The sequence below is a fragment of the Eriocheir sinensis genome, chromosome 12 (assembly GCF_024679095.1).
Source record: "Eriocheir sinensis breed Jianghai 21 chromosome 12, ASM2467909v1, whole genome shotgun sequence".
In the NCBI taxonomy this organism is placed as follows: Eukaryota; Metazoa; Arthropoda; class Malacostraca; order Decapoda; family Varunidae; genus Eriocheir; species Eriocheir sinensis.
In genome coordinates this window covers 13640650-13654574 of record NC_066520.1, presented here as the reverse complement: position 1 = coordinate 13654574, position 13925 = coordinate 13640650, and the positions used below count along the sequence as shown (strand labels likewise).

General features: G+C 43.1%; 2 protein-coding genes across 3 annotated transcripts in view; one reads left to right on the top strand and one right to left on the bottom strand.

The window, feature by feature from the left end:
- LOC126997441 (CB1 cannabinoid receptor-interacting protein 1-like) overlaps positions 1-13925 on the top strand; it is a 173142-nt gene that overhangs the window by 3550 nt on the left and 155667 nt on the right. The window contains exon 2 of the mRNA XM_050858533.1: positions 3979-4076. Within this exon, the coding sequence (XP_050714490.1) occupies positions 3979-4076 (98 nt within the window). The remainder of the gene's footprint in view (positions 1-3978; positions 4077-13925) is intronic.
- LOC126997439 (uncharacterized) overlaps positions 1-13925 on the bottom strand; it is a 90160-nt gene that overhangs the window by 13000 nt on the left and 63235 nt on the right. The gene's annotated exons all lie outside the window — the stretch shown is intronic.

Sequence of the window (13925 nt, the reverse complement as noted above, 5' to 3'; positions counted from 1 at the left end):
TTGCTGTTGGAAAGGTTATCGCTTCCTACAATCTATCACCATTATAGAGTCTCGCATGGCTATCAGTATTCTTTGTAATCAGCGACACTCTTTTCAGCTTTAAATTAGTGTCTTGGTGCGCTTCTACCTACACGACTAATTGATTGGCTGAGTGGGATAAGCGATCATGGCGCGCACCTACGATGGTCACTATGGCGCCAACTACCGACAGCAACACTAAACACGGACTCAGAACTCAGAATTGGCAGTTTTTATTTTATTTTATTTATTTATTTATTTTTTACAACATAGGAGACAGCTCAAGGGTACAAAAAAAAAGGAAACAATAATAAAAAAAGCCCACTACTCGCTGCTCCTAAAAAGAATCCAAAGAGGTGGCCGAAAGAGAGCTGCAGGACGCCTTGTATTAACTCGTCTTTATACATTTCGCACAGAACTTTATCGTCTTCAATGTATAACAAAACATCGACCATAAACACCTCAGCCATAACGCAAAAGATTAAGTCTAAGTGGACATTAACAGTTATTGATGAAAATTATACAACTCATGCTTTAGTGAATTAATTAATAGCTACAAGAGGATCGCATTAGCACGGCAATATTAGACTGACTTAAGCCCCATCAACCCCGCCCACCCCCCGACAAATGGCTCCAATGTGCGACACGCCTCCGCAATAGAAGAGGAGGAGGAGGAGGAGGAGGAGGAGGAGGAGGAGGAAGAGGGGAAGGTGGAGGAGGAAGATGAGAGGGATGGAGAGGAAGTGAACTGCGGGATTATGTCAAAACGTGATTAGACGAGGTGTTGACACGAGAGAGAGAGAGAGAGAGAGAGAGAGAGAGAGAGAGAGAGAGAGAGAGAGAGAGAGAGAGAGAGAGAGAGAGAGAGAGAGAGAGAGAGAGAGAGAGAGAGAGAGAGAGAGAGAGCTGCCAGAGAGAGAGAGAGAGAGAGAGAGAGAGAGAGAGAGAGAGAGAGAGAGTGGGGGGGCAGTGAGCGAGGAAAGTTAAATAAACAAAGTGTCGTAAGATTTATCGTCTCCGTTCCACTATTAATTCGGTCATTCAAAAGCTGTAAAGATAGACGTATTCTCTCTCTCTCTCTCTCTCTCTCTCTCTCTCTCTCGAGCGTGTGCACAATACCAGCTCGTAAACATCCTGGCGCCTCATCATCCGCGCTCCAACACTGACGAACTCTTGATATTCGCCCTCCGAGACACGCAAGCGGCCTCAGCACCAACGCAGCCAGGCGCTTACTTTCGCAAACACTCACAGAACACGCACGGGACACACAGACACGCAAAACACACACAAGCACACGGAAAACACCCACAGTACACACATACGCACGGAGAACACATACCAACATAAGAGAGCAAACAGAGTTCACAAACCTCCACACAGCACATACAAACAGACGAACGAAAACAAACACGGAGGACATACGGACACACACATAACACGCACAGTACATACAAACACACCCAGAACACACATAAACATACATATAGGAAGCATATTGAACACACACAAAAAAAGACGCAAATACACTAGTACACGTAGAGAGTAGTAGTAGTAAAGTACCTTAGGAAAACGAAAATGCAAGAAACAGAAAAAGATGTCATGTGGTGGAGGAAAAAAAGAAGAAGAAATATATACACGGAAGGAGGTAAAGAAAGGAAAGATGCAGAAAAGCTTGAATTTAGGACGAATAGGAAAGAAAACACACACACACACACACACACACACACACACACACACACACACACACACACACACAAGCACACATACTTAGAAACGAACGGAAACTGACAACAAAGACGAACAAACAAACTCAAGGTGACCTGAAGCAAAAGACATGATGAGGAATGTGAAGGAAAACGAAAGAAAAACATACAAAGAGAGGAAATAAAGGAATGCAACGTAAAGAAGAATTTAGAGAGAATTTATGAGAGAGGGAGAGATGCAGTTTAAGCTAGATATTTCACGCACAATTATAGAAAGAATGTGTGTGTGTGTGTGTGTGTGTGTGTGTGTGTGTGTGTGTGTGTGTGTGTGTGTGTGTGTGTGTGTGTGTGTGTGTGTGTGTGTGTGTGTTTTATGATATCCTGTTATTATTGCTCATTGGGGAGGGAGTGTATTATTTTGAGAGAGAGAGAGAGAGAGAGAGAGAGAGAGAGAGAGAGAGAGAGAGAGAGAGAGAGAGAGAGAGAGAGAGAGAGAGAGAGAGAGAGAGAGAGAGAGAGAGAGAGAGAGAGAGAAAAAAAAAAAAAGAAAGAAAACGGAATCAAAAGTAAACCAAAAGAATGAAAGAAAAACGGGAAAAAAAGTGCGAAAGAAAACGATAAACACAGAAAACGGAATCCTGAACCAGAAGCAAAAAAGAAAACGGGTTAAGGTCCAATGAAGGCACGGCTATTATCACCTCTTTCCGCTGCTTTCCTTGCCCACTTTCGCGCCTACTCCGTGACCTTCAGCGCTAACGGCAGGCGGGCACGTGAGACGGAGGCAAAATAAGGAAGAGGCGAAGGGCGAGGAAGACACAGCGAGACTACCCTCCAACCAAGGTCTAAATGCTTCCAACCTCCTCCTCCTCGCTCCCAAACACTCGCCCCACCCGCCCGCCCACGCACACACACGCACACACATACCTGGCTGTCCCCTTAAAACTGCCTCCTCCCTTTACTTCTCAGTCTCATATTGTTTCTGTCTGTCTCGGTCTGTCTCTCTCTAATTTGATTTCTTCTTTCTTCATTTGCTTCGTCGTTTACTTCACTTTATTTCCTTCTTTTCGTTTTCTTGTTTTTATTCTTTATCTTCTTTTTTATATTCTTTGTCTTATGTTTTTTATTCATTTTCTTTTTTCTTTTCATAATCTTTTTCTACTTTTTCCTTTCTTACTTTATTCTTTTTATCTTCGTTTTTATCTTCTTTGTCTTCTCTATCTTTTATCTTCGTATTTTTCTTCTTTTCTTCTCATCACTTTCTTTTCTTTTCTTTTCTTAATCTATTTTCTATCTTCTCTTTTATCTCTTTTATCTTGTTTATCTTCCTGTTTATTTTCTTTATCTTCTAAATTTATTTTCTTCATCTTTATCTTCTCCATGATCTTTTTAATCTTCATCACCTTCGTCTTCATCTTTGTTTTCTTCTTTATTTTTCTAGCGTTTCTTTATTTTCATCTTCCTGTCCTAACTCTCTTCCTCCTCCTCCTCCTCTTCCTCCTGCTGCGTCACGTCCTTAATGGCTGAGCGATTCTTGTGCATGGCGTGGGAGACGTTTCTTGTTTCCCTCCGAGTGTCGCCTTGCCAAATGCCTCTTAATATTAACTGTGGATCATCGTTTCCTTCGTTTAATTAAGTGGGTCTTGTTGCGAGATTTCCCTTTGTGTACATTTCTCCTTTCTCCTTTCTTCTTCTTTATATGACACTTGTTACCGGTTGTTGTTTTTTTGGTGTCTTATATTCCTTTTCTTTTTCATAGTTAGAGAAGCAGAAGAAAAGCAAAGTTGCCCGAATAAAAGGTACACAAAGGAAGACTCCGAAAACCAGTGATCAATTGTTATGGGTCGAGGCGTCTTGCTATTCCCCTCTTGGAAGATTTTAAGCCAAAGAAAGGAGGAAATACAGACAAAGAATGGCGGTTCCTATACAATTACTACTACCACCACGGCCACCATTACTACCATTACAAACTCTAAACAATTAACGACTATATAACTACGACTTCTGAAAACTAACTAGTACTAATTTTCAACAGCTAACACCTATAACTTCTAACAACTTCTACAATCTTCAAAAACAACCAACAACAAACTCCTACTGACCACCTAATAACTACAACAACTACTAACTAATTACTCCTAACATCTAACCACCATTACTACTACCATTACCACCATACTACTGCCATTACCACTACTACTATTACCACTACCTCTTCAGCAACTACTAATGACCCTCTCTCGTCTCCCCGCACACACAGGTGGACGGCAACAGGTTCAAGAAGGAGCGCACGGTCAAGCTCATGGTGGACACTCGATACCGCGTTGACTTCTCCTTCAAGCCCACGCAGACCATGACGTGAGTGTTGCCTGACTTCCCTACCCTCCTACCCCGCACCCTTCCGCCTTACTCACCTCCTTTGCCTTTTACTCTCCACCCTTCCTCCTTCTTTCTCTCCACTCCACGCAATAATACGAGACTTTGATACGTTTATTGCGGCTTCGTTTGTCATCTTGATACATGGAGAAGTAGTGTGTTCTTTCTTCTTTTATATAGCATAAGTTCTTTTTTTTTTCCATTTTTTCGCTGTAAAGAAGACTGACCAAGGCGCCGAAGGAATAAGTCGGTAAAAATGCCACTCCTGTAATGCAAATATAAGGAAAAGACCTAAAAAACAGTGTCAATTTAGTGTTAGAGATATCCTAATGATTCCCTCCGTCGCCTCTTATCGTAAAAATGCACCCATCCCACCACCACCAATTCCCATTCCCCAGCGACTCTTTCCACTCCACACCCACACACATATCCATACCTGTGTCATGTACCTGTTACTGTTATAGAGGAGTGTGGCGGTCAGTGTACCAGTATTTATTGTTATTATTTTTTCTTATCATTTACTTTTTCCACTTTCCTTCAACTAAAACGTTTCCAAGAGGTACTGCTGATTCGATTTCTGTCATCAAAATTCTGGGAAGTTATCTCCTATCATAAACTTAACCGCTTGACGGCGGATTTCCTACAAGAAGACCTCACCAAGGTACAGAAATGGAACAAAAAGTGGTTGCTACAATTCAATGAAGAAAAATGTTAAGTCCTGCACCTTGGGAGGGGATATCCAGCACACCAATGTTATAGTAGTATATATCAATGTATTATTATTATTATTTATTATCACCACGAATTAGGCATACAATTGTCAATGGAAAAAACCCACGACAGATAGATCACGCCACCTTATAGGAGTGTCGTCCGTCAGTGTTTACCGTCTCAGTTTTGTATACTTCGCACTCCGATGGTGCGCAGAGGTCACCTTGACGTACGTGACCAATTGTAACAATTATTTTCCTACCTGTAACTCGTCACTCCTTCACGAGAGTCCGACTGACACACAACGACAGTCACTCTCGCTCCGACGCTCCTGTACAAAGGCTACGAATATATTCACCTTAAGGAAGCTGAAGTCTTAATCAATGCCCTTTAAACGCCCCCCGACAAGCCCGTTACACCAATACCACATGGGAAATACTCCACTATCCACCACAGAGCCAGAGAAAGACATGGGAATATATGTTACCAGGCTACCAGTAAGAGCCAAATCAGTGCCAATCGCAGCGGACAGGTTAAGAGGGACCTAAAACGAATCTTAACGTTAAATGTGTGCGCAAGCGTCTACTGTGATGCTTTAAGTCATTCACGTCTGTATAATTAATCGGTCTATGCATTCAGGTGTCACGCGAGGGTTAGGCAAAGGAGGCAATCAGGCCGACAGGTAATCCAGGCTCTCGTAAACACGCCACCGTCTCCTGCTTGTGATATAGAGGACTTGGTAACACACTGACTGCGGATTTCCTAGCAGAAGACCTCACCAAGCTACAGGAATGGAACAAAAAGTGGTTGCTACAATTCAATGAAGAAAAATGTTAAGTCCTGCACCTTGGGAGGGGATATCCAGCGTACCAATACCACATGGGAAACACTCCACTATATATATCCACCACAGAAGCAGAAAAAGACCTGGGAGTATATGTTATCAGGCTACCAGTGAAAGCCAAAGTCGTTCCAATCGCAGCGGACGGGATAAGACGTGTGGTTCCTGGCAGGCATGACTATACACAGATAGATAAATGATACATGGATAGAGAGGGAGAGTGCATGGGGAGAGGAAAGACGGAAGGAGAGTGAGGAAGTGTGAGTTCGCGTGAGTGTGTGTGTGTGTGTGTGTGTGTGTGTTTTCTGAGTAAACACAACGCTCTTTACACTTCCCGGGAGTCTGCGGGAACAAATATTTAGAAGAGAGGGAAATGCACCTCAGCAGGGACACGCGATTCCAATTATACGGGCGAGGGAGGGTTGGGTGCCGCGTATTTGCCTAAAGGAAGGAAATGGAGGAAATATTTGCGTTAGTTCTCAGCGATAACGCGAAAGGGAAAAAAATGTCACCTGCTGCGAAAAAGATAGATAGATAGATACAGATAGATAGATGCAGATAGATACATAGATAGGGGGTTGGATGTGTAGATAGATAGGTATAGATATATATTTAGATAGAAAGATATATAGAGAAAGGAAGAGATAAATGTTTGGAGGACTTGAAAGGTGCTAGAAAACATATCAGAAGTATGCGTTTCTTAGAGTAAGCGCTTTCACCCATAACCCCCTCCCCTTTCTCTTCGCTCTCTCTCTCTCTCTCTCTCTCTCTCTCTCTCTCTCTCTCTCTCTCTTCGCTCAACTAAATCCATCTTCTCCCTTTCCTAATTTTTTATTTCTCTCTCTCTCTCTCTCTCTCTCTCTCTCTCTCTCAGCGAAATAAACTGTTTACGACACTGGTGCAGGTGAAGGTGACGGTATAGGTGACGGGGAGACGCTGCGTTGCGGCTCATCTTGCGTCTCGTCTTGCCCTCGCTGGCTGTGGCGGAGAGACAGTGTTGTACCAGGTCGTGTGTGGCTCGAGGTGGACTGCCCCCCCCCCCCCCTTGCCCTTGAGTGTGTGCTGGACAGGTGATGGAGGTGGGTTAGGTTAGGTTAGGTTGGTTTGCATTTCGTTCACACTGTGCTCAGCGTTAGTTTTTCGTACTGACATAATTTTATCATTCTTTCTTAGTTTAGGGAAAGGGAAGGGAGCAGCGAGTAGCGGGCTTTTTTTTTTATTATTGTTTCCTTTTTTTGTGTACTTGAACTGTCTCCTTTGTTGTAAAAAAAAAAAAAACAAAAAAAAAACGCCAAGATATAAACAGCAACAAAAGAGAATGCTCCTGAATTGTTTGACACCGGAAAAAAAGTTCTTAATGTGACAGCTGACAAAAATCCCGGCCCGTTAATGTTGTTTAGATCCTTGAAATATCTCGGCAAAAAATAAACGATGCTTCATGAAAAACAGATACAAAACGACAAACCTGATCCATTATTGTTAGTAAAGACTTATACGCCGTTTGAAAAATAAAGCCAATAAAAAAACAACAGTTCGAAGAGAATGAAAAGAGATAAAAAGACCTTATATTCATTTTTTTGTTTTCATTACTCGGTACGATGCGCATGTCTCGTGAAATACTCTTTATACTGAGTAGCGGGCTTTTTTTAACATTTGTAACTTTTTTTTTTATGCCCTTGAACTAACTCCTCTGCTGTAAAAAAAAAAAAAAAAAAAAAAAAAAAAAAAAAAAACATGAAAAGTCAATACACTCAGCCACGTCGGTATCATGAATGTTTACTAAGGCGCCACCTCACTGTTCACTAAGGCGCCACCTCACGACTTCTTCCGCGTTCTTTCTTCCGTCTCACACGCACGCTGAAATGCCGCTCTACATGACAAAATCAATTTCCCAGGATCAATCAAGCTTCGATGGATACACTGAAATATTCATCGAAACTACGCTTGGAAGTCCATTAATCAGACTCGTCACCTTTACTTTATTCCCGTGGTATTTATAGGTTCACGCGGCACGGGGGCGCTGCTGGAGGGATGGAAAAGTAGGACTCGTCTCCGCTCTGTAATCCCCGGCGACGACAACCCATTCACGCTTGCCTTTATTCTTTTTATTTTTATTTTTATGCAGCTAAATGAAAAAAAGATACAAAAGTGCCCGATGATACGTGATTTCTTGTTTATCCACTCCTCAGCCTTACTTTCCTCCTTGTCCTCCCTCCCTCTTCCCCTCGGCTCACTCCTTTTCCCTCCCTCTCTCTTCCCTTTCCTTGTCATACTCCGTCTCTCTCCTCCCTTCCTCTTCCTCCCGTTCTTTTCCCCTCCACGGCTCACTCCATCTTTTCCCTTCCTTCATCCTTGTTCTCCTGTCCTCTTCCCCTCTCTTCCTCCCAATCCCTGACTCACTTTATTTTTTCCCTCCCTTCCTTCCTCTTCCTCCCGTTCTTTTCCCCTCCCCGGCTAACTCCATCTTTTCCCTCCCTTCCTCCCTGTCCTCCTGTCCTCTTCCCCTCTCTTCCTCCCACTCCCTGACTCACTTTGTTTTTCCCCTCCCTTCCTTCCTTTCCCCCCGCTCTTTTCAACTCCTTATAGTGTCTACAGAGATAGTAATTCACATACATGCCCTTCCGCCAGTGCGTCAGCCGTGCCCACACCACCCATGTTCTCCCCCCCTCCCCCCTCCCCCGTGTGTATATAGGTAATGAGGGACACATAAGCCTCTCCCCTCTGCGGCAGCCCTGGTGGTGATGTGCGCGGTGACCTTCAGATTTTTCGAGCGGCGTTGCGACCAGAGGGAGAGAGAAGGAATTAGTGATGAGTTGATTTCCACAGTGACGTAAGCGAGGCGGTGGTGGTGGTGGTGGTGGTGGTGGTGATGGTGATGTTGTTGTTGTTGGTGGTGGTGGTAACAGTAATGGTGAATTCAATGATGGTGTTGATGGTAGTGATGAAATGAAGATGATGGAGGTAGTGATAGTGACAGTGATAGTAGTGGTGGTGGTAGTAGAAGTAGTAGTAGTAGTAGTAGTAGTAGTAGGTATAGTAGTAGCAGTAGTAGACGTAGTGGTAGTCGTAGTAGTAGTAATAATAGTAGTAGTAGTAGTAGTAGTAGTAGTAGAACATCATCATCATCATCATCATCATCACCCAAGCCCACGAGGGACATACCACCATAGCATATACATAAATAATTATATATCTAAAAAAAATCGAACATTAAATTCGGGCTGATTATTTGACCTTCTGCCCTGTGGCGTGATATTTGGGGGAATTAACTTTCGAAGCGTGGAGACAAGAAATACGTGTGTGTGTGTGTGTGGGGGGCGTGAGAAGATAATGAGAGGATGGAGTGAAGTGAAAAATATCTGCGCTTGAAATTATCTGTGAATGAAAAGGAATAGAAAAATATCTCGCATTGAAAACTACCTGTGAATGAAAATGGTTGAAAAATATCTCGCAGCCAAAATAATCTGAGAATGAAAATAAGTAAAAGAAATCTGACTCAAAATGGGCTGTGAAATTGTGAATGAAAATGAAGAAATAAACAAACAAAGATAATGAACAGAATAAAAAGACGAATGAATACATAACTGGAAGAAAAAAGTAATACAAGGAAGATATGATTTTGATGGAGTTCTTCGTATAGGATTTTTTTTAACAGTAATGGAGGCAGATTAAGATAAAAAAAAGTTACAAAAATCCCTCTACAAAAATGGCACAAAAATCCCCCTACAACCGTCACAAAAATCCCTCTACAAAAATGTTACAGAAATCCCTCTACAACCATGTCACAAAAATCCCTCTAGAAAAAATGTTACAAAAATCCCTCTACAAAAATGTCACAAAAATCCCTCTACAACCATGTCACAAAAATCCCTCTAGAAAAAATGTTACAAAAATCCCTCTACAAAAATGTCACAAAAATCCCTCTACAACCATGTCACAAAAATCCCTCTACAAAAATGTTACAAAAATTCCTCTACAACCATGTCACAAAAATCCCTCTCGAAAAAATGTTACAAAAATTCCTCTACAACCATGTCACAAAAATCCCTCTACAAAAATGTTACAAAAATCCCTCTACAACCATGTCACAAAAATCCCTCTACAAAAATATTACAAAAATCCCTCTACAAAAAATTATACAAAAATCCCTCTTCAAAAAATGATACAAAAATCCCTCGACAAAAAAATGATACAAAAATCCCTCTAGAAAAAAATATTAAAAAAATCCCTCTACAAAGATAAATAAAATGTTACAAAAATCACTCTACAAAATAGAAAAAATGTTACAAAAATACCTCTACAAAAAAAAAAAAAATATTACAAAAAATCCATAAAAAAACCGCAACACAAAAGCCCATTCCTTGCGTATCATTATCACTAACATTATTATCACCATCATTATCATTACTATTATTATTTCTGTGTTATAACGCGGCCCAGGTAATGCAGATAGAGTTACTGCTTCCACAAACCATCGTAAGTCACCATTAAGGACACAGACGCTGTAAATCTTGGAGATATAAAATGTTAAACCACCTTCTTCTCCTCATCTCTCCTCCACCTCCTCCACTTTCTCCACCAAACGCCTTTTCCTCCTCCTCATCTCTCCTCCACCAAAACTCCTCCTCCTCCTCCACTTTCCTCCACTAAACGCCTTCTCCTCCTCATCTCTTCTCCACCAAAACTTCTCCTCCTTCATTTTCCTCCACCAAACGCCTTCTCCTCCTCCTTATCTCTCCTCCACCAAAACTTCTCCTCCTTCATTTTCCTCCACCAAACGCCTTCTCCTCCTCCTCATCTCTCCTCCGCCAACTTTTCCTCCTTCACTTTCCTCCACCAAACGCCCTCTCCTCCTCCTTATCTCTCCTCCGCCAAAACTTTTCCTCCTTCACTTTCCTCCAACAATCGCCTTCTCCTCCTCCTCATCTCTCCTCCACCCAAAAACTCTTCCTCCTCCTTTTTCTCTCTCTTCCACTAAAACTTCTCCTTCTCCTCCTCATCTCTCCTCCACCAAAACTCCTCCTCCCCCTCCACTTTCCTCCACCAAACGCCTTCTCCTCCTCATCTCTCCTCCACCAAAACTCCTCCTCCCCATCCACTTTCCTCCACCAAACGCCTTCTCCTCCTCATCTCTCCTCCACCCAAAACTCATTCTCCTCCTCATCTCTCCTCCACCAAAACTCCTCCACCTCACCTCTCCTCCTCCAAGTCTCCTCTCTTCGCTGGTCTTAATTAATGTCTTCACCTCTATTTTTAAACTCGTATTTTATTTTTGAGACTCGTGTTTTCCTGGCAATTTTCCTGTTTTTCTTATTTTTCCTGATAGGTGTCTGGTGTCGTTATTGGAGCCTCCTTTTACAATCTCCTTTCCCTCCAATTTTCGTATATTTCTCCCTCTGTCTTTTCCTCTCCTCCATCGATGTCTCCCTCTCCCTTTTCCCTTCCTTTCTACCTTCACTTTTTCCCCCCTCCTCCCTTTATCTCCTCTCTTTCCATCCTTCCACTCATTTCATCCCTTCCTTCTATCCTCCCTGACTCACCTTATGCTCTCCCTTCCTCATCTCCTCCTCCCATTCCTCCCTCCTTCTTTTCCTTTCCTCCATCGATGCCTCTCCCTCCCTTTCCCCTTCCTTTCTACCCTCTCTTCTTTTCCCCTCCTTCCTCTATACCCTCTATTTCCCTCCTTCTCCTCATTCCTTCCTTTTTCTTTTTTTCTTTCCTCCATCGATGTCTCCCTCTCCCTCTCCCCTTCCTTTCTACCCTCTCTTCTTTTCCCTCCTTCCTCTATAACCTCTCTTTCCCTCCTTCCATCCTTTTTCTTTTTTTCTTTCCTCCATCGATGTCTCTCCCTCCCTTACCTGTCCCCTCCTACCCTCCCTCTTTTTCCCTCCCTTTTCCTCCATATCCTCTACCTCTCCTCATTCCCCTTCTTTCATTCCATTCTCCATATATTCTCATTCTTTTCTTCTTCATGTCTTTTCTTCCCCGTTTCTTTTCTCCCTTTCTTCTTCCTTTCCTTCCTCCCAGTCTACCTTTATAGACGCTCCCTTTTCCTTATTCCATCTTCTTTTTACCTCCCTTCCTCTTGGTATTCCCTTCTCCCTCCCTCCCTTTCCTCATTCTCGTCTTTTCCTCCCTTCTTTCTTTGTCTTCACCTTATATTTTCCTTTCCTCCTTCCATTCATTCACGTCTTCTCTTCCTTTACCCTCCCTTTGCGTCTCCCTTCCTTCTATCCTCCCTGCCTCACCTCATGCTCTCCCTTCCCCATCTCCTCCTTCCATTTCTCATTATCTTTTTCCTTTTCTTTCACGTCTTCCTCTAATTTCCTTTTCATCTTACCTATCTCCTTTCCCCTTTCTCACCCTGCCTCTTTTTTCCTCCCTTCTTCCAGCCCCCTTCCTCTCCCTGGCTCATTCTTAGCTTTTTTTTCCCTCCTCCCTGTTATTCCTTCCTTTATTCTTCCTGCTTCACCGCCATGTTTTTCTCCTCTCTTTCTCCCTGCTCTTCCTTCCCTCTATTCTTCCTATCTCACTCCGTTTTTTTTCCTCCCTTTCTTCCTGTCCACCTACTCCCTTCCCCTTCCTTCCTCCCATCCCTGTCCCTTCCACTCCTTTCTTCCCTGTCCTTCCCGTCCCTTCCCTGTCTCACTCCGTCTTCTCCTCCCTTCCTCCCTGTCCCCCGTCCCCCACCTCGGCATCCGCAAGCTGGTGTGATGAATGAGTTGGGCCGAGACTTATGAGGCGGCGGGAACACCTTCGTCACGGGGGGCTGTAAGGAAGGTGCTGAGAGAGAGGAAGAGAAAAGAGCGAGGGAGAGGGAGGGAGGGGTAGAGGGAGAGCGAAATGAGATACGGAGGCGGTGTTCGGTGGTGGTGGTGACGCGCATGGAAAAGAGAAGCAATGAAGGAAGAAGAGTGAATGGAATTGTTTTGTGTGAGAGAGAGAGAGAGAGAGAGAGAGAGAGAGAGAGAGAGAGAGAGAGAGAGAGAGAGAGAGAGAGAGAGAGAGAGAGAGAGAGAGAGAGAGAGAGAGAGAGAGAGACACAGAGAGAGAGAGAGAGAGAGAGAGAGAGAGAGAGAGAGAGAGAGAGAGAGAGAGAGAGAGAGAGAGAGAGAGAGAGAGAGAGAGAGAGAGAGAGAAGAGAGAACAGAGAGAAACCTAGCATAACCTGAGTGCGTGGGTGAGACAGAGGGAGTGAGGGGAGGACGGGAGCGCTTGGAACACAGATAAAAGTCACTCGTGGGGGGAAGGAGAGCATGGGCGGGGATCACAGGGAGGGGGGCAGAGGGAGTCATCGATGAGTCAGTGGGTCAGAAGGGGCGTAAAAGCCACTAAAGGTCACTGCGAACCGGAAGAGGAGCGAGAGGGGGGCTGCAAAGGTGACATGCACAGGCCTACGCGCACACACACACACTAAAACAAACAAAAACAAAAACAAAACAAAATTACACCTACACAGACGCAGCTTCCGGGTGTTCAATAATCAAGTAGTTTGTTAAGGCTTGAATGTCAGATACGGTTGGAAAAAGTAGTTATCAGCCGCCTTATGAACGATGGATGAGAGAATGGGACGGAGGGATGGAGAGGGAAATGGATGAGAGATGAGATGGAGGGGAATGGATTAGAGATAATGTATTGCCGCTTTCTATTATCGGTGTTTTTGCCTTTCATCATGTAGTTTTTTTATGTTCTTATTTACCGTTTCTTTGTTTTCACTCTACATGTACGAAAAGAGGGAGGGAGGGAAGGGAAGGAAGGGAAGGGAGGGAGAAGAAGAAGAAATGGAGGGAGGAAGGAAGAAAGTGATGAAAAAGAAAAGAAAAGAAGGAAGGGAGGAAAGAAAGAAGAAAAGGAAGAAGGAGGAAAGAAAGAAGAAGGAAGGAAGGAAGGAAGGAAGGAATGTATATACCTACGCTGCATTCTTCTTCTTTTGTTTTCTTTATTCTTCTGTATGTCTTTTTTCTACTGCCGTTTCCTATTTTTGTTTTTTTTCTTTCATTTGATAGTTTTAAGCTCTTTAATTTACTGTTTTTTTTTTAGTCTGTATACCTAAGTTACATTCTTCCTTTCTATTCTTTATCCTTGTGTATTCTTCTCTACTCTCTCTCCCGTATTCTAATAACATTGCAAAAGATAGACCATATTTAAAAGTGACTAATATTGTTTTTTTTTCAGTTTATATACCTACGTTACATTCTTCTTGTTTTGTATTTTTTTTTTGTATTCTTCTGTATTTCGTCTTCCTTTTCCAGTAATACGTTTGTTTGTTTGGGTCCTCC